This window comes from Branchiostoma lanceolatum, chromosome 17 (assembly GCF_035083965.1).
Source record: "Branchiostoma lanceolatum isolate klBraLanc5 chromosome 17, klBraLanc5.hap2, whole genome shotgun sequence".
Lineage (NCBI taxonomy): Eukaryota > Metazoa > Chordata > Leptocardii > Amphioxiformes > Branchiostomatidae > Branchiostoma > Branchiostoma lanceolatum.
The window spans coordinates 16,702,550-16,728,511 of record NC_089738.1 but is presented as its reverse complement, the minus strand read 5'-3'; the positions used below and the strand labels follow the sequence as shown (position 1 = coordinate 16,728,511).

At 39.8% G+C, this 25,962-nt stretch overlaps 1 protein-coding gene across 4 annotated transcripts in view; it reads left to right on the top strand.

Annotated features, from left to right (window-relative positions):
- Positions 1-25,962, top strand: part of LOC136423209 (fibronectin type-III domain-containing protein 3A-like) — a 92,372-nt gene that overhangs the window by 28,192 nt on the left and 38,218 nt on the right. For 3 of the 4 annotated variants that reach the window (XM_066411284.1, XM_066411283.1, XM_066411281.1), the window contains exons 3-5: positions 14,042-14,332; positions 18,160-18,423; positions 19,221-19,276. In XM_066411284.1, the coding sequence (XP_066267381.1) occupies positions 14,042-14,332; positions 18,160-18,423; positions 19,221-19,276 (611 nt within the window). Of the gene's footprint in view, positions 1-14,041; positions 14,333-15,955; positions 16,165-18,159; positions 18,424-19,220; positions 19,277-25,962 lie in introns of those variants that run through there. The other variant, XM_066411285.1, reaches the window with a different exon arrangement.

The following is a 25,962-nucleotide window of genomic DNA, read 5'->3' as shown; positions in this document are numbered from 1 at the left end:
CTTTAGTCTGTCTAGAATGAATTTGATTCAAGACACTGATCCCCACCCCCATTTCTAGAGACCTTGGTTTCTCCACTGTCTTTTGCAGAAGGTTATGTTTTCAGTAGCATTTGTGTGTGTATCAGTCTGTGTGTCTGTTTTTCTGTGTGTCAACATGTATTGTTTTGGTATTTGGTATGTGGGTAGGTCTTCATAATACTGTACCTAGAAATGAGTAGATTTTGGCCTCCTAGCAGCATGTTATGGTACTGCAGTGGAAATCCTAGTTTTTGTATCTTTTGATGCTACAGTCATCAAATTTGAGTGGTAAAATAGCCCTTGTGCACAGGAAGAAGTTACGTAACTTTGAGCCCCCTAGCAGCTTGTTCTGGTATTATGGAGAGAGAGAGAGAGGGAAAAGTAAGTTCGTTATTCCCACCTCTCTTTGTGATCAGCAAGTTGTTCCCAACCTTGTCAACATGTGTCCCTTTGGCAGAAGACAGGATGTTTAAAGTCAGTGCCTGTATTGTGTTACTGTCTCCTTCTCTTTTGAGACACAGCCAAGTCAGCAGCCTCCTGCTCTTGGTGAAAACATCGGAAAGTAAAGTTCGCAAGCCAATCTCTGCTCACAGTGGTCAGAAGGTCTCGCTTTGGCATAAATCCCCAGTGTGGTAAAAATGCCTGGTCTAAACATCGTTTATTGGGTTCAAAAAATGTATGTTTTCACTAAGCAGAAATAACCTTTCATCGACTCTAATAATATGTAAATTTTATCTGAGATGGAACTTTGAAATCTTGTTTTATTGTCAGGATTTAGTTAGGTCAGGGGTCGGGGCTGGGTATTTTGTTGGGCTTCAGGAGAATAGTGGTTAGGTCAAGTTGATAATCCTTTGAAAAATATATTATAAGAATGTGAGATTTTAGAAACAATAAAGTAGTAGGCAATGAATGACCAGTGCTTGAAGGAGATCCCAAATGGAAAATTGTGACAAAATCATAACTGGTTTATTAGATATGTGGTGAGGTAAAGGACCTTTTTCCCTAATTAGCAACACTATCTTAGAGAAACACACATCTAACCACAAACTTGGTGACATGTGTGTTCAATTTGCCCCAAATACTGACTACTGCCATGGACTGAATCAGTTCGTGAATTTGCTTTCTTTCTTCGTGATATCTTATAAGCTCTCAATATATCCAGCAAAAGCAAAATGCCAGTTTCTGATTAAGTGCATGTAGGATGTAATGTGTCTTATTAAGTAACCTTGAGTTTAAAATGAGATGAGCCGGTTCAGATGTAGTGTCTTGCTGAAAGGACGGGATTTGATACTGTAACATTTAACTTAATGTAAGACAGGGCACATACTTGCAGTGTGGAGAGTTAACAAATGTAAAACCACTGCAAATATTTTAACATTTACAGTACTTTGTAAATGCAGAAATGTTGGCGGTGGTTTTATGTTCGCGGTTTCCGCGGCGACCGTTTCAAACTTAAAACCAGCGTGAACATCTTGTCCAATACTTTATAGCGCTGTCGCAAACTTCAAGTTAAAGCCACCGTGAACACTCCATTTTCGCCTTAGCACGAAATAAAAACCACGAACTTAAATGCATTTACAGTATTCTTAGGTCAGAGAAAATGCAGCCACGTCAAAAATTACCACAGCTTGAATTGTAGGTGCATGTATTTCTATCCCTGTTTTCCGATAAACTGTCTGGAATATTTGGGTCAAGGTCATATATTAAAACCTGACACAGTCCAGACATCCCCTTGCATAGTCATGTGACTTACAGGTGCCAGATTTGCCAACCTTTGAGGCCGCACAATAGCAGATCTGTCCTCCAAACAGGTCCAAAGTCCAAATGTACTGTTAAACAAAACAGGAAAGGCCAGATTGTTATCTAGTTTATACATACAGAAGCTAAAAATGGCTGTGGTTTAGTCCGTCAATACTGAGGTTTCATAGTTGTTATTACTGTATTTGTGCAAGTTAAACATAGACCATTTGTAAGGACCACTTACAGAAGCTGTAATGATAATAAATGAGGATAAATACTTAACTTTATCTACAATGTTAGAAAGGAACATTCAGCAAGATTATATATGAATCATTCATTTTCTATTACTCTCTACTGAATTTTTATCTGTCTGCATTCTTACATTGTTTTAAGAAGATGCTTTTTATTTTTACCTTACCATTTATTTGTAGTGTTAACGTCTTTCCGTATATTTATAATGTATGTGGATTTGGTATTAGATATTCTAAATTTAAGTTGTAACCTTTTCCATTTACGCTGGCATAAGAACATTAGAATTATATGATTTTAGGAAAGATAATAATACTTACTAACTTACATATTTTAATCTTTACATAAGATCCTCAGTTTTGTTTGTCAATTATTCAGTAGCATAAAAGTCATATTAGCTTTATCTATATTTAGCAAAAGCTCTGTTTGATCTAGAGTGAATCCTGAGCATGCGATGTGTCTGGTGCCAATCATGGTGGTTTCTTGGAACCAGGGTCTGTGTGGTCCCTTCTCCTGTCTCATCTGTTCATTAGGGGTATGGTCTAATTACTCAGGGGGCATTTTAGAAAGAGAAAAGGTTGATTTTTAGGACCCATATTACGCCGATTGTTCGATAAATTTATTCACTTTTACAGAGACGTTATATCAGGGCTGTCTTGATCTCCAGCTTTGAATTTTTTCCGTCCCACTCATTGTTTTGTAGCCCTTGTTATTAATTTTCTTTGTTGAATCTGTCATTTTGATAAGCTTAACGGCAGTTACCAAAATACATTTTCATGGATTTCATACCATGGAATTCAGATTTTTGCTGGACAAGGTGTTTTCTGTCCCAACAACTTGAACAAGCAACTTTCCGCCCTGGGACGGAGGGAGGGGTCCCGAAGACAGCTCTACTTGATGTCAACGTTGGACGGGAAAGGAGACCTACAGAGACTCCGCAGCTATAATTCTATTGACAGGGACAGATATCTAGCACCCTGTTCTTATACAAGTGGCCTTTGTAACAGAAATGGGGAGCTAGAAAAATACAACAGTTTGCCTTCCCACATCCTCTTGGATATTACAGGACTTCCCTTCCTGACCTTTTCACCCCAGCTTTGATTGGTCCCAAGGGGGCACATGGTTAATTAGTACTAATTAGCTCCCTTTGTTAGAAACAATAAACAGGATATAGAAGGAGGAGATGGGTCACCGCTTTACATCAAAATGGCTGTCCAGCATTTGAATGTGGCTGTACAATATGGTTCAGTCTCTGAAGAAAGCAGACCATTCCCTTCCTTACCACAACACTGCCATCTGGGTCTGTTTACTGTCATCTACTGGGAGCCTCAGGTGAGGTCCCCAGGAGCTATTAATGGCTCACCAACTGTCTTGGATGTTCCATTATTGGTTATGGGGGAGGTGGAGGGCTAGTGAGGATATTCTCTCTACTGTAAATCCTGAATTAGTCGCGGTGGTTTTATTTTCCGTCTCTCAAGCGCAAAATCATGACACTGCAACTATGGGGTTTTGTTACTTACTACAGTATTGTTTCAACTGAAAAAAATAACACTCCTTCATCAAAATCAAATACCCTCAAAAACGTATGAATTTACATTAAGGATAACAAACTCAGGTACATTCAGAAAGTGTATAAACAGCATCACAAATACAAATGTATTTTTTCTTGGCCCTCTTTGTGTAAAATTCTACTCAAATAGTTTGTCGCTCTGCCCCCACTCCCCACCTGCTTGGATCATTAACGATTGGTCCCTTAAGATCACTATCCCCCTCCCCACACCTGCAGGTATCAGTAACGATAAGTCCCCAAGGATCACTCACACTCAGTAATCAACATAGTGAGAACATGTAGTCCACAGACTGTTCAGATGGGGCCTTTTTAGAGCAGGTCCCTCCCAGACACTTAGTTTCTATATCCCAGTGTTTTGTACACATGCTAAAGCCCCTGATACCCCTCCACTCCAGGGCTCGAAATTCATTTGGGGAATAGGTGCACTGGTGGTGCATAGTGCACTCTACCAAAGAAATTAGGTGCACAGAAAGAATTTTGGATGCACCAGATGAAGTTGAATGTCAGCAAAACATGATTTAATGCTACTGCCTCTCTCAAGAACTTCAATCTGTAATTCTATAGCCAAATTTCAAACAAGTATTAAACATTGAAAAAAAAAGTACAACAAAAGGTTATATTGTTTTTTCTGATACATTTTATTTCATTTTGACCTTTAGCCTATAGCCTTCAGATGTTGGTACAACAATTAAGGTACAGGTCTGCACTAATTGATTGATTGAATCTGTACATGTTCATTTTGGGTGCACAAAGGTCGACATATACCCACTTTCTCAAGCCCTGCTCCCCTCCCCCATGGCACTACTTCCCATTTCCTGCCTACAGTCTGTTTGTCCACCCACTCCCAGCTCCAGACTAGACTGCAGGGTCTCAACTGGCTGGAAACACTGGTGGTTTAAGGACAGCCAGTCAGAAACCATAATGGCTGCGTATCTAAAGTATTAGGTGCCTCATACTGCTGTACAGTGTTCATAGTGCTTTTAAAAACAAGGGGGTAGGTAGTCAAAAATTTTCGTTGTCAAAAATTTTCGGGGCAGTTTTAAGTTCGCACTGAAGAGTTCACCACGAAAACCACAAACATAAAACCACAGCGAATATTTCTACATTTATAGTACCTTGCCCTACACCTTGGCACTTCCCTTCTCCTGCCTACAGTCTGTTTGTCCACCCACTCCCAGCTCCAGACTAGACTGTAGGGTCTCAACTGGCTGGAATTTTCCAGGATGGTTCTCAGGCCTGGAGGCAGGTCTTGGGATGATAAATCTGTCACTTAAGTGTGTCAGGGCTACTCTAGAAGTGAGACTTACTTTTCAGTTAATCAATTCAGGGCCACTCCAATTGTACATGTATTTGTTGGTTTTGAGGATTGAACGAATAATGTTAAAAATTAAAATTCTGTCATTAAGTGGTTAACTGTCAGTAACCTTGTTACACACAGTTTAAGAGAGTGTGCATTCATGTAGTCAGGTAAAAAATTTCCTCACACTGTCACAGACTTTTGTTTTCATCTTGACTACTTGCTAAATTTTTGTTCAAGCCATTCTGGCTCCTTTTCTTCCTTGGCATGTTTTCTTTTTTTGTTGTTAATGTTGTTATTTATGGTCTTTGAACTGCTTTTACTCAACTAAATCATATTTAGACTTTTTTTAGAGTTCTTTCTTCTATCTTATGAATTCAAAATGAAATGATACTTGATCCTCTGTTACATATGTAGTGTAACGAATGCCAGACTATTTGACAGGAAAGCGATTAGTAATTTAGTGAAGTGAACTTCAGCTAGAATAGGATGGAACCCAGGTTATTTCATCTCCCCATCCATCCCTCCCTCTGTCCTTCTGAGTGACTAGTCTTCTGTGTGAGAATGTTTGTTGTGCTAGTGTGAGACATTCCTTCTACTTGCTAGCCACAAGGCTGTTTGCTCAAGCTGTAAGGTCAGAGGGCAAACTCGAGATCTGGACTGGAGTCGGAAATGGGAGGAGCAAACAGAAGCTGGGGCGCTCTGAAATAGAAGTGTCCGTTTGGGTTTGTGGTTTGACCTTAGGTTAGTTAATGTAAACGTTTTCCTTGTCATTTTTGTCTCTTTGCTGTCATTCCGGATCTTGGAATCCAGCACTCTCCAGTATCCATCTACATTGTATATATCTATTTTATTCATCTGTCTATCTATCTTTCTTTCTATGATCTGTCAGAAAAATGGTATTGGTGGAAAAATGTCATCTTTGTATGACTAAGAGGATTTGCATATCTTAAATATTAAAGCAAGGAACAGTATTTGGATTTCACAAATTTATTCAAGTGCAAAATTGTCATCATTGAGACAGAATTCACATATATCTTCAGGGATCTCCCAAGAAATATAGAGCAGGATGGGGGGAGGGTGCCAGGCACAGGATACATGTCGTGAGGGGGGAGAGGTCTTGAGAGGGGTGCACACCTCTCCAAAGGAGAGGCTGTTGCATTTTGCCTTTTTCAGACATAAATGGAAGTCATTTCCTGCAACTTCAGCTTTACATCTCAAATTTCTAGTTTTGAGCAAAATTACAGGCTTTGCTGGGTAAAAATTTGAAAAAATACCCTAACTTTGAAAATCAACAAGATGGAGCTGGGATTAGATCAGGATGGAGGAGCGCCACTGTTCCACTCTTTAGGGAGATCCCTGTATCTTTATTCTGATATATACTGTCCACTAGTGATTTAGTTTTTCTGGTACAGGTACCCTGTCAATTCCAGACCTGTATTTAAAAAGGTACTGGTACCCTGTACAGTGTACCACCAGTACACAGCTCCAATGGCAGGTACTGAAGGAAAATCTCCATCCCTCACTCTCTTCTCAATTGACTGTAAACCATCTGTTGACCTGAGGTGGCTGGGTGGGAAGCCTGGGTTCCTGTCTGTAAATTCTGTCTGTCAATGTCAATGTCGGCGGCTCAAGTTCAAGTTGCGCCTCCCTCTGTAGGTCTCCCTTGTTCATTGTGTAACTCAATCCGGATCTTGAATTTGCCAAATGGCGCTGGTGGTCCCTTTTTTCTAGTCGATAAGGTTTCAGATTTGTTTAGCTGATAAATTGTTCAGTGTGATTCAGCTAATAGTAGCCTGGAGTCCAGCATTGCTAGCTTTGGTCCATTCACCCCAAGAACTGCGAACTTGCAGTCACTGCAAATATTTCACAATTTACAGTGTTCAGGCTATGTCAATGATTGTACTGTTTGTCTTTATGGTGAAAAACATTTTTATGTTGTGGGTTCAATTCCTGCATAATACATGTACTTCTAGGTTTGAAAAAAAAAAAAAAAACATGGTAGAAATCTTTTACATGCCGACATTAGAAGCTACAGTATCTACTTTTTAAGCATTAGCTTGGAAAATCTAGTACTAGTACTACTATACTTATCTGTTGTTCTTTTATTGAAATAGTCATGCATTATTTTAGGAATTAGGTTAGACAGCTGGAAATAGATATTAAGTAGATTATGTCGTCTCAAGATGCAAAAATACTTGGCAGCTGTGAACCCTGGATTACTAGTAGTCACTGAACTGGAGTACTACTTAGAGCTTTATAGCCTATGTTAGAAATCGTCTCTATTGCTGTTGTTCATCACAGCATGCTCAAGTTTAGAAAAAGAATGCATTAAAGCATTTAAAGCACTGCCTTGTGTTTATCTCTGTGTGGCATTTGTAACCATGACGATATCCCCCCACACATGTACCAAGGCTCTACATTATCCCTGTGACCTCATATAAACAGACCCAAACCTCCTACATGTCGCACACCTAAACACAGCTGAAATAGAAAGTCATCGAAGTGACAGGTTATGCAGAATTATAGGGACCACCAGCGTAGTGTGGGGGACTAGCATGTATCTTTTGGCCAGTAGGCAAGGATTGGAGCAACCAGACCTTGAAATGGTCCCGGTAGGCTAGGTTAAATGCCTCCTAAACCTTGGATATTCACGAGGCAAGGACAGATCGATAGGCGAGTATGGAGTGGAATCGGAATTGGCCCGTTTGCTGAAGTGGTGATGCTGGGAAAGTGGAATGCCTTGTTGCGTTTAGGCAGCCCCGGTTTTAGGTTTGAGTCGGTTAGGTCACACCGATTGATTTCCTTGGTTCTAGAGTAAGAGACATTTTACTTGAAGAGTAAGTTGTACTTGGTACACAGCAGGGCTGTCTCTAGCAATCGTCCCTCCGTCCCGTGACGGAAATTTGCTCGTTGGGACGGGAAAAAAAATCCACCCTGTCCGCCCAAGAAATCTGAACTTTATGACGTGAAAATGATGAAAATGTATTTTTTCGAGCTTAAATCATAAATTTTCCAAAGAAAATCAGCGACATGGGCTCCCAAACAAGGAGTAGGACGGAAAAAAACTTAAAGCTTAAGACAGCCCTGGTACACTGTCTCAGCCAGGCCTTCACTGATGTGAACTGTACGGGTGCCAGTAGCATACTGAAGTCTGTAGTTTACATTATCCGGATTTATATTGTTTTACAGCAAGCAGAGGGTAGGGACAGGAAGGAGAACTTGAATATGACTACATGTTGTTGCTACATCCCTCCCTGGATATTGGTTTGTAAAACTATAGGGTTGATCTAAGTAAATTTGTAAAGAAAAAGTCTACTTTCTGTATTAGCCCTACTCCTACACAGACTGACAGAGTACCTTCAAAAATTAGGCAGTCCCAGCCCAATTGGTAACCTTAGAAACCAGCCATTTAGATTTGTGTGTAAACGGATCTCGACTAATCCAGACACAATTTAAAGGGTCCTTGACTAGTTGATTGGCATGGGAGGCATTTGACTCTCGCTGAGTTTACCATCACACGGAGCTTGATTGGCTGCAAACTGTGTTTGTGGGCAAAACAGTGTTTTTGCTACCAGTAATTTAACCTGTTACTCAATGACATGTCAGATGGTGGGAACACAACTATGGTCAAACCTGCCTAAGAAGACCACCAGGGGGGACCGATCTGGTCTATGTGGACAGGTTGTCACTTAAGACAGGATTCTCAATGCTTGTGTCAATTGTAAAGATTATTGAAGAGACCATAAAAAAATGGCCACATTGGCCAGGTGGTCCTTATGTAGAGGTGGTCACTTGTATATAGGTTTGACTGTACTGTATTCTGTTGAAATATAGAATGTGATACTGATATTTTTCTCTCAAAGAAGTGTTCTTTTCACTTATGATCACACATGGAGAGTATGGACAAAAGATGCTGTATGTTCATTTATTTCTCGGTAGGAGGGGAAAGTAGTCTTTTCTAACTAATCTAAGTTTGTAGTTGAACCAATTTTGTAATACAGTAGTAATATAATAATGGAATCGCATATTCGTGGTGTCATAATTTTGCAGTGGAAAAGTCACCATGAAAGAAAAACAACTGGGTCAAACATTTCAAGATGTACAGCAATCATTTTAAAGATTGAATCCATGAGAAGTTTAAACCAAGCAATTGAGATGATTTGGCCAAGAGTGTACAGGGTCATTTTGTGTGGGGTACTTTAAATGTTTGGAGCCCTGGGTAACCTAGGGAGTGCCTGCAAGGATTTGTCAATGATATCACTTTTCACATTTATCACTTGCTAATGAACACTTTCAACAAATTTCGCAGCCAGCGCATTCCGCCATGGGCTGGCAGAACCCAGCTGCCTGTATCTGGACCTGGTGGCTGGGTAGAGTCACAATGGAGCAATTGTCCGTGCTTCTTCTACTGTTAGTAATATTTTTGCTAGGTATTCTAAGTTCGCAGTTGAAACAACACTGTATGACAAGTATGACAAGTAGCACATGTAGTCCACTGGTTAACAACCCTGCCTCTGGACCAAGAGTTTGGGAGTTCAAATCCCGGCTGTGTCGATCACCTGACATGCACACCACTAGAAAGCTTAAGGGTTGCAGTTCTTACCATGGGACTTTAAGCCATGGTCTACTGTTCAATGTGCTTGTCAAAAAGAGCAAGCTGAGTTTCCCCGGTATAATGAACCTGTAAATACTGTACATATCGTCTTCTCAGTCACAACCAGTACCAGTGGAAGAAAAGCTCTTAATGAGATCACTTTCACTTTAGTGGCATCTTCTTTTCACAGGGGAGAAGTTTCTTCAAAAACTATGAAAATAAGACCACTGCAAACATTTCAAGATGTACAGTATCCCAGCTTGTGACAGACATGGGCCAAACCAGGTCTAGACACAATATGAGTACAAACAAATACAGGTGTAGGACCCACCTGGACTTGCCGGGTCACCTAAGCTTGTCGGGATAAGGGGGATGGATTCCTGGCTAAGAGTGCTCTATTTACAGGGGACAGTTGTCGCTTAAGCCACTCCAAACCCACCACTTTTCTTTGACAAGTTGGTGATTGTGGACTGACGGGTTTGAGACAGGAATGTCAAGTTCAAACAAGTCCCAGGGGAGACGAGGGATTATTTGCAATCCGTGGAAGTGTTTAGCTAAATGGCCCTGGGAATCTTTAAACGGTTAAATGGGACTTATTTTAATGACTGATTTTTCTGATATTGTTATTAATTATTCTTGCAAATAACAGCCCTAGCCACATGCATTTTAGCCTGATAGAAAAACAGTGAAATCAAACTAAACGTTTGGAAGTAAGAATATGAAAGTCTTTGATACTGAAAAGATGAAAATTGAAAGTCCTCCATTAGCAAGGAAATCATCCATGGGGTCCCAAAATCCGATAATTTCTTCAATAGGTTAATACCTAACCACATACAAAATTTCATAACAATCCATCAATAGCTTCTTAAGTTATTCTGTTTAACTGCAAACAATCACTGTTCACTGTTTCCAACCCTACAAAAAACATAACCTTCTTGGCCTAGGTAATAAAGAAAAAAGGAACGCTTGGGGTGGTAAACTTTTGATGGCTCCCCCCCATAGTTATGAATTGTATGTCCCTCCATGGTCATCAATTTCGGACACCCTCTTTGGAGCATCAATGATCTGTCCCTTCAGCAGGGGATGATGCCTGACTTATTGGTGGATTACTGGTGATTTAGACAGCTAAAACTACACCCACATCCCAGTTGTTAGGTACAGACCACAAATCTTCACTTAGGCCCAGGGCTGTCTCCAACTTTAATTCCTTTACCCATCCCACTCATTGCTTGAGAGTCCATGTTAACATGTGGTAATTTTTGCTGTTAAACCTGTCATGTTAAACTCACAAAAACACATTTTTATCATGTCACGAAGTTCAAATTAAATTTTTGTGACCATTGGTCAAACTCAAAGGGCGGGGTGCCTCTTACGTTTACGAGTGAAGACACCCTGGCATGACCACCTTATATCACACCTTTAAGCCCAAGTGATTACACTTCATAAGAACCTGTTTCTGAGATCCCATGGCTTGGACTGTGCCCAATAGAATGGTACTAGTAATTTTGATAGCTTTGGCAAAGTTTCCCTCGGAATTGCGTGTTGCACTTGATATTCTAGCTATTCCTTGACAATGCTGGTTAAAGTAACATGTCTAGACTAGGGGGAAAGTGTCTTCCTTCTCCATCCGGTTTGGTCTCGTCTGGAGAAAGGTAATCTAACCAACGCCATTTTGTCATAATACGTTAAGATATCACTATCCTCCTAAGACTGGTGATTGAAATAGTATGCTTCGCTCTGCGTGGAGTATTGTAAATTTGGTTACTTTTGTGGCGACTAGTTTTCGCGGTAGGAGGTCTTAGTTGTTGATATAAGTTTGTAGTAGAAACAATTTTGTAGTACAGTATCATTACATTGGAAATTTTTATTGAATTGAATTGAATAATTAAATTATATTGACATATTCGTGGTGTCACAAGCACTGAGTGATTCATTATCAGAGAAAGCTTCATGTACCATTTTTAAAGCCTTTGGTATGACACCCAGAAAGGAGCAATAATGTACAATCCCTTAGAAGAAACCATCACTTCTGGCTGTGAGTATATAAAGTGGAAAGGTCACTTGTGATGGTTTTACAAGTCAAACCTATACCAGTCAACCTGAACAAATTCCTCCCTTCAGTCTTTTATATTTCGTTTCACAGTAGTCCTTTATGCAAGGGTCACATTTACAAACCCTGGGCCTGGCTGGGCTGTTTGCAGAAAGGAAAAATAAGTGTTTATCAAGAAATATGAGTAACTTATATTGTGTACCTTACTACTTGGATGTCTAACCTTCATTTTATATTATTCTTATTCTATAAAGTCATAGGTCGTACAAATTCAATTTGGACCACTTAATGGTCTGACTTTTTACCAGTTGTATAATGAGGAAAACCGTTGTAAAATGTAGCACAGATGTACCCTACTGCTTTCAAGGTCTACGCACTTTACTTTCTAACCTTCAGAACAGCTGCAAAAGGGTTAACGAAATTTCAACATTTGTTGTGAATTAAACTTTATTTCAAGAAAACGTAGGGGGTTAGTGCCTGTCTCCTTTGGTGCTTTGAACAAGTCCATTCTAGTTGAATACTTGTCAAATGTTGTCAGAGATGGTTCAGTTTCTGTGTGTGGGTACACGTGTGTGTGTGTGCATACTTGTTTCAGAATTAGGTTTAACCTACAGTCAAACCTGTACAAGTGACCACCTCTACATAAGGACCACCTGGTCAATGTGACCACTTTTTGGTGGTCCCTACGATTACATTTTTTGATCCTGCCCATAGTGACCACCTGTCCATGAAGACCAGATTGTCTTGGTCCACTGAGTGGTCTTCTTGGGCAGTTTGACTAGCTTTATCTAAATGAAGATGAAAGTCTGTGTGAGAATTATCAGGACTGCATGCTATCATAGAGTATTGTCAGTCCACTGTAAATGTTGAAATGGCTGCGCTAACCTTTTCAGCATGAAGTTATGATGCCTTCAATATGATCCCTTTCCATTGTACATTTTGTATTAATACTATATTTGTTTATTTATCTTTTAATAGTATACTGCAGAATTGATCGAACCGCGATCTCAAAACACACCAAAAAACTTTTTCCTCCTACCAGGAATAAGCAAATTTACAGTACAGGCATGTTGTGTCAGTAGATGACAGTCGAAAGTGATAAGCTGAAAATGATGGCCCCAAATTTGCATATGATTGAGACTTAACAGTCCAAGCCTGTGTCTAACAAGAAAGTGTCTTGCCAAGAAACCTAAGACAGTCTACACATGGTGGCAACATGCTTATATAAGGCAAAATACAAGTCTCTGCGCAGATATGATTTAACACAGAACATCAACGTCTAGATGTGCTGTAAATGCATTTAAGTTCGCATGGTTTTTATTTGGCAGTAGGGAGAAAATGGACGGTTCGCGGTGGTTTTAACTAAGTTCGCGTTTGAAACTATAGTGGCGCTACAGTAATAGGTGGACAGAAAGTTTTGCGGTGGTTTTAAGTTTGCGCTGATCGCGAGAACCGTGAACATAAAACCACTGCGAAAATTTCTGCATTTACAGTAATCTGGAAATGACCAGTGTCGAAATACTCTTTCTTTCTTTATTTGAATACCCGTTTCTGCATACCTGTGACATTTGATGTGAACTGAAGCAGACAGGTAACTTAAGTGTTTTTATATGACCATTTTAGACACGTTATTTGCTGTATTTGACGATGCAACAACGAATAATGAAAGGCATTTTGGGACCTTATTTCACCCCAGTGCCGCAGGTTGGTTTTTACCATATCAACCAGTGCTGGTAGATATCAGAAATACTCGCACAGCTCCAATTATATGCAGGTGGTATTATGTATAATTAGGAACAGGCCTTTTCTATTTGTCCCAAAACTGAATTTCAACTGACTATCAACCGTTGAAGTTATGATTTCAGAACCAAACATTTTTTAAATCTAACTAATGAATGAGTAGTTAAATAGTTTTACCATTTTATTGAATTTGCAACTTGCTTATAGAATGACCTATGAAATCCTGTTTGGTACTGTATATGATATGTTGTACCTGAAAAGACTGTGCATTGACTCCCTCTTGCAACATTAGAAAGGACTGCAGGTCAGTCTTGACTGCCAACTGTGTGTGTGTGTGTGTATGAACATGTTTGTGTGTGTGTGTTTGTATGTATGTATGTCTGTGTTTTAAATAACTTTTAAAGGACCTTTGAATGATATTTGGTATGTGGGTAGGTGTTCTGAATGTAGGGGTGTTGGAACATACACGTTGTACATGTTTTACATGTTACACGGCTGTTCAAATTTTCTGTCTGTGTGACCCCAGCTTTACAGGTATCTCTTGTCAAAAAGACTTGGTATCAGGGTCTCATTTATGTATTACTAACTACAGAGATAGTGTGTAGTGAAGTTCTTAGCAATTGTTTTACCTGAAAGTGATGAATGATAAATGTGCTCAACATAAGCTTCATTACCAACGCGCCCATGTAAGACACGTATTATAACATAGTCTATGGGAAGAAAAAACTGACGAATAAGACCTTATGTGTCTAACACGTGTTCTCCTCTCCTGTGTTGCAGGTCCAGCTACAGTATGCATGGTGTCCCACGACGGCACGCCTCCCATTCCTCCAGAACACATTGTGCAACAAGTTATGGACGCTAACGGCAGTATACACATTATGACTGCGCTGCCGCCCCCCCAGTATCCCAACGTGCCTCACCAAATGGGCTACCCGCCCCCGAGCCACATGCCGCACCACATGTTCCCACAGAACCCCTACCATCCCCCGGACGGAGGGGGGGAGGTCATACCGCCACAGTATACGCCACATCCATATCAGCCCTCCTATCCATATCCTCCAGAACAAGGTAACGTATGGACTGCGTATGCATATACGGTATATGTATGATATCATATGATAACGTATGATGTATATGATGACAGTATTTGCCACATCCATATCAACCCTCGGCTCCTATCCATATCATGGTATATATAGCAAGGTAACGTATGGGCTGCGTATGTGTATACGGTATATGTATGATGTATATCAAGACAGTATACTACAAGCCACATCCATATCAGCCCTCCTATCCATATCCTCCAGAACAAGGTAACGACTGATACGTATTGACCGCGTATGTGTATACGGTATATGTATGACATCACATGTTGATCATACATGTATGTCTCATACATATAAGTGGGCTCCCGACATTTCTCTAACTAATCATACCGATACAAACAACTGTCTTAGTTATGTTTTAAATCGGTTGGATTGTAATCAATTTTGGATTGCAATAACTTTTCGGGGCTGAGACCGGACAATTTTAGAACATGCCCCTGGCTGTCTCCAGGACCCGTCCCTCAGTCTCAGGACGGAAGATTTCACCCCATCTGCCCAAAATATCCGAACTTCATGACAAGAAAATGATGAAAATGTATTTTCGAGTGGGATGAAAAAAAATACATCTACCGGTGGAGACAACCCTGGACCACACAGTGCTAAAGTGTCAGACCAATAGTCAGAAAAACAGCGTCTTTGTGTATCAACCAATACCCCATGCCCAGCAGGATAACAACAGAAGTGACAGGTAGCCTACTGTAAAGCCGTCTATTTTCAAAGGAACTTATTTTCGTGGTAGAAGAGGAAAAGGAGATGGTTTTCGCTGTGTTTGAAGTTTGAGGTTGAAACAGTTCTGTGGTACAGTAGAATTACAAAATGCAAATTTACTTTTTCATGATTTCAATGTATTAGGTTACAGTGAAACCATGAAAATGAAACCAACAGGAACAGTTTGATAAGATGTACTGTATTTCCTGTTGCAATGCCTCCAGGTATACATGTATTAGTTAGGCATCTCAAGCCTCAGTGCAAACTGTCCATTTTTTTTACGTAAATGATTTACATAGCAGTACTCCTAAGGCTTTTTCCTTCAGATATGTAGTATACATAGACTGGTGACTATTTGTTAACATATGTTTTGTAAATCAGGAATAATAACAAAAAATGGATAGATATAATGATCTTTGTTATTGTCCTTGAATATAGGTCGATATCGAACATGGAGTTAGGGAAAGTGTCATGATATTGTTGTTGTTGTACAGCATATTACAAAGCATTAACAGCATGGACAGGTAAAAACTACATTTGTACAAAGCTAGTCTTTCTCATTATACCCTCAAAACCAAAATAAAACCAGCAGTTTTTAGGGAAAACATAGAATTGTGTTCCTGTCTTTAGAGGGTGTGAAAGAGTTATGGAAAACCTTTATCAAAACTTGTTAAAAATCAGAACCCTTTCTAAATTGATGCAATATTTTCTACATGTCTATTTGCTAGCATAGAAAATAAAGAAAGTGGGTTTAGTATTGTTTGACAACCTGGTACACACTTTTGTATTGATCAGTAAGGCGTCCACTACATCCCCTAACATACCCCCACAGTAGTTTCTAGACATGATGAGGTCAAAGTTCACTTCCTGTTCTTGTTGGCTGTACCTACGTGGGTGTGTCAATACCCAGGCTGGATCAGCTGTTTACGGAACTTCAAGAAGTTAACGTGGGCTGTCTTTGGTCTAGATCACAACTGGAGATTCCTTTGTGACATTTCTGTTGTCTTGATGTTTTTCCACTGACGTCGGTGACATAATTTTGACGCATGGCTTCACCGTACGATGGTTGGGAAGACTCTGAAAGTGGTATGTGTGTGTGACGTTGTGTGACGTTGTTTTAAAAGGCGTCCATATTGTTGACGTGTTGATTGATTGGCTGTGTGGGAAACATGTTTGGATAACATTCCAAGTTTGGTAAACAGTTACTCACTCTGAAAAGCGTTATTTTTTATGCCCTCTGCGCATGACTGTAATTGTTACCATTGGCCTATATGGCACACGATATCAGTAATGCTGTCAGGGCTGCCCCTTGTTTTACCTTGTTGCAATTTTAGTATTTTTAGTAAATACAGAATTGAGCATGTCAATCCTATCACAACACCAATAGGACAGTAATTTTATAGCTAGCTGGACGCCAGAAGTCATTAGTATGTCTGAATCGGCGACAATAGTCAGTAATCTGTAACTCAGCTGGGGTCTATATATTGTATCAATCATTTTGTCACGAATCTTCCAGTGTGATTCAACTTATGTAAGGCACATTTGCACATCTATACATTACAGAAAGTTCTAGATATGTAGAAATTAGGTACATGTATGTATAATATCATGACTGTCAGACACCGATAGGACAATAACTTTATAGCTAGCTGGGGGCCAGAAGTAATTATTGTGTCTGAATCGGCACTAATAATTGTCAGTAGTCTGTAACTCAGCTGGGGTCTATATTTTGTATCAATCATTTTGTCACGAAGCTTCCAGTGTGATTCAACTTATGTAAGGCACATTTGCACATCTATACATTGCAGAAAGTTCTAGATATTTGAAAATTAGGTATGTATGATATCACGACTGTCAGACACCAATAGGATAATAACTTTGTAGCTAGCTGGGGGCCAGAATTAATTATTATGTCTGGAGTGAGATTCAACTTATGTAAGGCACATTTGCACATAATACAAATAGTACGGGCTAGATATTTAGAAGTACGATATGCTCTGATTATAGTTCTTATGTTAAATGTAGATTATTGACCTTTTCATTTTACATGTTTTTGTTTTTGGTTACATGTAACTTGCACTCACTAACGCAAAAAATAGATACATAATGATAATTGGACTTGGAGAACTATGATTTTTTCATCAGATTTAGATTAGAATGACTGCAATCGCTTCACTGCAAGCATACTTCAAACATTAACGTATATTGTAGTATAGAAATACTGCTATGAAATATTTAATTTCAGTGTACAATCGTCATCATTATGGATTTCACACTTTTAGTTTAGTTTATTCGCATAAAATACATCTTAGCCCTTGGGGCTAAATTGCGTATTTCACAACAATTAAAAAATTTGTTCAGAATCACTATTGCTGTCCTTACAAACATAAAAAACGGAACAAATACAATATACATGCACCTTAAAACTGGTCAGAATCACTGGTACTGTCCTTACAAACATCATCTGCAGAACAACTTCAATATACATACACGTTATAATAGATTCTATCTTACATGGTCGATGCCATAGGTAATAGAATGTCTGTACAAATAAGTAGCTCTTGACCTATGTGAAACGAGTCCCATTTACAAATCTCCAATCATCACCAAACATCATCAGCGGAGCAAATTCAATAACAATACACATTAAAATAGACTCTATCTTATTATGTTATTATCGTTATTGGGGCAATATCACCTTTTCTAAAATAATTCATACTTGGTAAAGATACATTGTTGTTGAAATTTGTTTAGATAATGATTTGAGGACTAAACTTTTGTGGTCAATAGCTGTCAGTGTCTTCACTTTTCACCTTAAAATTTTTCTATCCCACTTCAATGTTAATTTTCTTTGTTACATCTTTTTTTTCAGCTTAAAAAATACTTCTTAGATTTCATGCCATAAAGTTCAGATTTTTGGACAGACAATGAGACATGGTGACGTTTTTTCCGTCCTAATAAGCAAATTTCCGACCTGGAGCCCTGGTCAATAGATTCGCTCTGGTGATGTTTATGATCATGATTCATGGACATTGTTTTTTGTTTCTAAAGTTAATTTCTTGTCTTTTGTTGTTCAAACAGAGCCCCAAAGGCACACTCCAAACTTCCACAAGATAGACGAAAGAGCGGAAAAGACTCGGGACCGACTGAGGAACAAACTGCACACCAGGCAGAGGGATAACTGCAATGCCAGCAGCCCTCCCACCTCCCCCCGGAGGAGCCAGCCCTCCTCACCCACTGCTGCTGAAAATGGCTTTGGGAGAGGAGGGGGGAAGAGAAGGTTAAGGAACAGCTGCAGTCAGGAGCCGGATCCACACATGGGCAACCATCAGCCAAATAGCAAAGGTCGGAAAAGATTTGTACAATTGAAAAATGAATGTTTTTGCCAAATTAAAAAAGGAAAAATTTCTTATAACTGCAGACAATTAGTAGATATCAAGATGTGCGAACCTATTATTTGTAGCTTTGATAATTATGTACATGAAAAACATAGTTTTATTGCAGTGGTACATGTATGTACCAAAGTGCTGTTTTCTCTTACGAAGTCTTAGAAAAAAAATAATATTAAGGGCAATAGAATTTGATGACATCATCCATATGGTCCAAAAAATTATATTTAGAATTCTTTTATGTCCAGCTATCAAATTCCACTATAACCACAGTTCTTTCTTGATTCATCAATGAGAAAACGATGGAAAGTAAAAATGCCAATGTAGCCAAACCTTAACTGTTAACGGTCACTAGTCAACCGCTAGAATTTCATCATCGTGAATATTTGATAAATAACATTTGAGACAGTGATGTTTGTTCCCAAGTTGTTATGAATAGATGTTGTGAAGCCTATAGGTGTTCATTGTTGTTACAAGTACTTCTCTTCTTTTGTAATAACACTTTGTGTTAAGTTTATTATCTCAGGAAAATCTTACTGTATTTCAGCGGTTAATTCAGTAGTAGTATCCAGTATTAGATTATACTGCTGCGGGGTTCCCACGCAGGGGTTGGCAGCAGTCGGCTAGTCCTGACACAGCGCTTCCAAGCGGCTCTGTCCAGCGTGTCCACGTTGGTGAGGCGCACTCATGCCGTAATTTGTAAAATTTGGTTGCCTTTGAGTTAAATGTTGGATGTCCTGTTTTCTGTTACAGATAGTTTAGAGGTCAAGAGAATAAAGGACATCCTCTCCTCCATCCAGAAGCCTCAGGTAGGTTCTACTCCAGTAAAGGTTCTTATTTCTGGGTTCAGATTAGGGCTGTACCGGGTGTACCGGTGCAATGGCCGAGTGGGTAGAGTGTTCGCCTTGCATACGGTAGGTCGTGAGTTCGAACCCCAGCCAGGTCTTACCAAAGACTCTAAAAATGGTACATGCTGCTTTCTCTGCTTATCATTCAGCATGTGGGAAAGACTATGGAAGTTAAACACACACCACTACCAGTGGACTAGCCCCTTGCTGTAGTGACTTGCACAAAGTTGTGTGGCCCAAGGGCTGTGGAACCAGAGATGGGCGCCGCCTTATGCACCTTTGGTGCGGGAAGGACTTTAACTTTTTTTAAACCTGAACGTAACATCAGGTACAGGTACAGGTGGTCTGGCTCTTAGAGATACCCGGCGGAATTACATGTTTGAGACTTGCCTATCTAACTTCTAAGTTCAAACATCTCCAAAAAAAACCCAGAACATCCAAGTGTCCACAGGAATTCTTTATTATTGCAATCATCTTTGGTCCTGAAAGAGGCCATTCTCACTATTACAAAATATCCAGTAGCTTAATTTTCAACAATTCGAACAATCATCTCCCAGAGTATACCACACCAGAAAAAGAACAGGACTGATTTGCCCTGTGGGCTTTTTGTCCAGGATATGCCCACGGCAGGGATGCCTGGTTGCTTGGAAAATTACTCCACATAATTGTACATTTATGCTACAAACTTTTTACACATTAAAGTACTGATACTGTTTAACAGCAGTCGTTTGATTACAACGTTTAGACGAAATTCACTGGATGAGAAAAGAAAGTAAGAAAGCACTCAAAGTGCACCACTTTGTGGGAAGATGACAATTGCATCTAAATGATTTCATCATTTTTTTGCAGCTTCACACCTAACTTTCATAATATATCATCTTCTCCCTGATTGCCAAACCTGCCATATGTACCATACATGTATGTCAAGCAACGACCTCGGTGTACTGGCCTTCGACTGGTGCTTCTTGTTGCATCAGCACTGACCAGCCAATCAGATACTCCCCCTCCTGTTGTTAGAGGGAAGGCTACCAACCAATCATATATGCTGCCTACATCAAGAGGCAGCGTGATTGGCCGGTAGCTTTCCCTCTAACAACAAGAGGGGGAGTGTCTGATTGGCTGACAGCAGGGCAGTATACCAGAACCATTGGTGTCTTTTAATCAAGTTGGGGACCAAGCCTTCATTCTCACCATGTGTCCATGCCTCGTAAAAATCTCTACCATTGTTCTCAAATGAAAGTCTTTGAAATAAAGTCTTGGGTTCAAGTCTAAATAAGGATCTGCAGTACATGACATTTGATCTTTTGTTTTCATCACACACAAAAAAACACATGAAAGTTGCCGTACAATATGTCAAGAAACATACAAGTTGAGAAATAAAGCTACATGTATCATCATTAGTATCTTGTCAAAGGATTGACACCAACTAACCCTGGTAGACAATATAACTTGATCAAATATACATTACCTATAGTATATTAATCATACAAGTACATTGTCCAAAAAAGTTCTCATGTGCATACTTGATAAAAATGTAAGCGTATTCACTGTTGTTACAGGCAGTCATAAACATTTGTTTGTCCCCAGCCTCACATATATATATTTATTTATTTATTGGATTGGATTGGCTGTTCAGGTTTGGCTATGGCTAGTACAAAGGACTTGCCCTACTGATAAAGACAAGACACATGAAATCAAGGTTTTGAAGTGGACAGAATAACAGTCAATAACAATGTTGATTGCCAGCCACATATTAATCTAGTTAAATGGTAAATACAGGCATACGCTGCTGTGTTGACAGGTTTAGGACAATTATCTGTTATCACAAATTCAACTTAAAATATAGAAATGTTGTACATTACATTAATATATAATCCTCTAGAACCCTCATACCCTGTTTGTGTCACACTTTCACAAGATTTTCAAATGAAATGGCACTATCAAGATCTTGTTTCAATAAAGACCTTAGATTTATATGTACAAAAAGTTGTATTTTTTTTTAGTTAGAAAAATATGTTTTTAAGGATATAGGCATCTTGTGGCTCCAAGGAGTTATAATGACTCCTTGTGCGTGACCCAAGGCCACTGCTGTATATTGTGATTGTCAGATCAGAAGGCACATGCATATGTGTGTAGCCTCTTACATGTGCATTGGGCAATTAGTAGTGGACAACCTCAAGCCAACCGTACATACACACGCCACATCTTCAGAAAAAATGCTGTAGCCGCATACATGTAGTTCCTGTTTAGAACTTTTTTCGAGCCCACACCGACTAGTTTCGCCTTGTGTGTGGCTTTTTCAAGGATCAGAGCAATGTGTTCTGGCGTAAAGTGCTTTTCAGCTCTGATCATTGAAAAAGCCACACGCCACATGAAAGTAGTAGTGTGGGCTCGAATTAAGTTCAAAACAGGAACTATGTAGCTACAACATATTTTCTGAAGATGGGTGTGAGTGTGTACGGTTAGCTTGAGACTGTCCACTACTTATTGCCTCTTGAATGTACATTGTAGCTGATTGTCAAGAAGCTTGTGTACGTACTTGTAAGAGGTATCCTTGTATTTTTTTTTTTTTTTTTTTAATCTTGAGGTTAGCTCAAGAGTTTCAGATAGGCAATAAGGTTTGTAATTAGGTTTCTTTAGGTTAGGTTTATTAGGTTCTACTTTATGTTTTGCACCACAAATTTTCTCTGTGCACTTAGATTTCCCATGAATTTTGAGCCCTGGGATGATATAAAAGGAAACTTGTGCACAGTGCTGCATACCTAAACTCAGATTCAGGTCTGGATTTAAATCCAGGGGTTCAGGTCTGGACTTATAAGTCCGGACCTCAACCCATGGCACATGTAAAATTCCATTTTGACATAAAGTTGACATACAATTTGAAAAATACCGGGTAGACATGCAAAGTTACATACAGTCAGTAGTAAACACAAAAGCTCAGTCATAAGCAACAAAATAGCAAGTTTTCGTTTTTTTTCCAGTGCAAATTTCACCATCTATGGAAGGTTTTAGATGGTTTAGAACAAAAAGGATAATGTACATGTAAGCGAGATACTTTTTTGGACGTCTGGACTTGATTCCTGACGTTTAGATTATTTTGGACTTGGACCTAAACAGTTTTACAAGTCCAGTTTAGGTCCAGAGTTTAGGTACATTGTAAGCAGCACTACTTGTGCACACTATATTACACGATATCTCCCTCCAATTTTACGTCTTTTATTCCCCTTTCATATGGGGGTTGGACGTGCTTGCACATGGATGGGGGAGCCCCAGAACTCCTCATCAAGTGCAAGTCTTTTTTGTAGCATGAGTTTTTACGGCTGGATGCCCTTCCTAACGCCAACCCAAACCCTACTGCTGGGCTTAGGACATGGGAAATATCTGTTAAGTGCCTTTCCCAAGGGCACAACGTCATGTGCATACATAAAGTAGTAAGGGGATATTCACACATACTGCACTTCAGTCTCACAAGGGCTCGGCAGGCGGATTGTTTTCAGTTCGATCTCCTCCACCGGTCGCCGTGACGATCCCATCGGCTTGATCATCTCCCAGAAGAGCTTGCAGGTGGGGAGGGTCGTCGTGAGGTACACCACCGGCTTCAGGGACATGTAGAAGAACAGGACGAAGGTGGAGGTGATGGCCGAGTTGATGTAGATGGCCGAGAGATGGTTGTCGTACCCCAGAGTGATGAGGGCCTCCGCCACTTGTGCGATGTTGCTGGGAAGGCAGCACACCCCAAAGAGAACAAGCAGCGAACCTGCAGCAAAGAAGAGGCAATTGTTTGTCTATTATTTTTTTTTACGAAACTGCAGTTACCGGGCAACAGAGGTCGAGATAGACCAAAGAAATCTTGGATGGAGTGTGTCAGGAAGGACATTAAGGTGTGCAACCTAACCAGAGCTCCCATATTTGAGGAGAGCCACACCTCAAGCATATGAAATGAAAATAAAACAAGAACCCACCACACTTATCGATATGAGTAGGAAACCAAGTAAGTAAGGAAACCATTCCAGTGTGAGTGAACAAAACTTTACAGTCTGGTCCTACTCAGCTTGTACATGTACTCGCTGTGCAAGATTGGTTTGTTCTACCTCGAGGCGGTTTACAAACAAACAAGAAACAAAACATGATAACATCAGATTGGTTGCAAACAGCAGAACATTATCATACCTTATAAGGAAGACTGGGATGCCCCCGTAGCTCAACTGGTAGTAGCCTCATAGCTAAGCTCTTGGTTCCAATTAGTAGTTACTGTTGGTGACTGGGAGACCCAGGTTCATCTCGATTGGGGCTGTACCCACCTTTTTGACAGGACGTAAAATGGGGTCCCGTGTTCGCGGAAGTGCCTCGTGCACATTAAAACAAAAGGGCTAGCAACCTCTCCCTGTAGAAAATACCCCACCCTGCTACTGAAACTGCAAGGAAACTTGCTGCCTGATGTGCCACGAGGCACATGTACTACAAGGGTCTGAACGACGGAACAAAGGAACGAATGTTCGGGAAGACCAGAATTGTGTAAGACGCAAGCATGTTTTTTTGTAACTCTATGTGAGGTTAAGCTCATCACAGTCATTAACTGCTACATTTTATTTATAAGCAAGGTTAAAGAGGCACTCCAAGGGAGCTTGCAAGATGCAAGGCAACGTAGAAGAAGATGAAGAAAGACTGACTGCAATGATGAAGTCTGAAGTGGCACTGTGTCACATTCAGTTCACTAACGAGGATCAACTGTTTGGAATGAGATAAGCAAGAAATTTGTTTTCAGCTCTCTCGTGATGCAGTGACATTTTCAAGGTTAATTACCAGGGCTGTAGAACGAAGGAACAAAGGAACAAACGTTCGGGAAGACCAGAATTGTGTAAGACGCAGGCATGTTTTTCTGTAACTCTATGTGACGTCAAGCTCATCACAGTCATTAACTGCTACATTTCATTTACACTCCAAGGTAGCTTGCAAGATGCAAGGCAATTAAGAAGATCAATAAAGACTGACTGCAATGATGAAGTCTGAAGTGGCATTGTGTCATATTCATTTCACTAATGAGGATCAACTGTTTGGAATGAGAGGAGCAAGAAATTTGTTATCAGCTCTCTCGTGATGCAGTGACGTTTTCAAGGTTGATAACCTGGGCTTTACATAGAAGTAGAATGTGAAGACTTAGATTCTTTCTTTCCCATCCTTTTCTTTTCAATCCTTATCCCTCTGTTCTTTAGATTTCTTTTTCTTCCCTTTTCATTTAATTCCTTACATCTTTATTCTGTTGTCAACAACTTTGCAGAAGCCTTTTGACACTGGTAAAATCAGGTACACCAAAAACAGTTACTCAAGCAACTGGACAAGATTTTGACAGTCTGACATTTCAGACAGCATCCGCTCTAGCTGTTTTGTCAGTGACTAAGGAAAGAACTGGAGAACCTGGTTTTACACCAAAGCTTTGTTCTTCAGAGTACTTGAATTTCTGAGAAGGTTTCTGCACATGGACAATCTTTTGATATTTAAATCAACCACTTGCTTATGGCCAACCTAATTTGCGGTTGCAGTCCTTTGCAACTGGACCATAAAAGGTTCTTTGATAAATGAAGTAAATTTGAATTGTGGAAACACAGATTGTGATTTATACATAATTATACATTTGTGAAGGATCCAAAAATAAAGTATAATATTAGTCACATCCACTAAAGACCCTGAGGTGGTCTGAAATTTTCTTTTTCGAATCTGTAAACGTAATTTTATAATGTTGCATGTAGAGATCACTTGCCTGACTAAATAACGCTTCTAGCAACAAAGCGAGTGTGTTACACGGGCTATTTTAGTCGTCTATAATTTCTGAGAGAATCAGAAAATTTCTTTTGTATGGCATAAACACATTATTATTAGATAATGTTGAATGTAGAGATCACTTGCCTGACTAATCACGCTTCTAGTAATTTCTGAGACCATATGATGAGACAAGGTGGTCTTGTGTTTAGGGTGGTTGACTTGGAATCTGAAGGTTTTGGGTTCGAAAATGAAAACAGATCTGCAGTGGATGTCACTCGAGGAGAGAAGGAAAATGTCCAGACTATGCATGATGTACAAAATGACTGATAAACTGGTGGACGTACCAACTTATATGTATCTAATACCAGCTCAGAAAAGGACAAGAAATAGCCATGCCTTTAAGTATCAGACTTTCCAACCGAGGATTGATGTGTTTAAAAATTCATATTTTCCTAGAAGGATCGTAGAGTGGAACTCGTTACAACGAAGTACCGTGGAAGCATCCTCATTAGATAGCTTTAAACAATGCATGCAGTTAGATATGCGAAGGTTAGACGTGACAGGTTGTTCGGTGTAATAAAAACAGCTGCTGCCGCACCGCATACCTGTGAAGCTGGTGTGTTATGCCGAATGGCGGTTACACCGTCTATATAGATACAGATACAGAATCCCTGACAGGCCTGAAGGTGAAAATAAGGACCAAGCTTTGGTTAGAGACGTCCTCTGGAATGGGGCATAAAACAAGGGTCCCTTGTTCGAGAAGAGTCACACTTTGAGCACATTTAAAAACCTTCCACTCTTATCGAAATGAGCAGGGGTCCACCCCGGCCCGGTGTGATTGATTTAAACCTTACAGCCTGGTTCTGGGTTGACATCTTGAAAAGTGA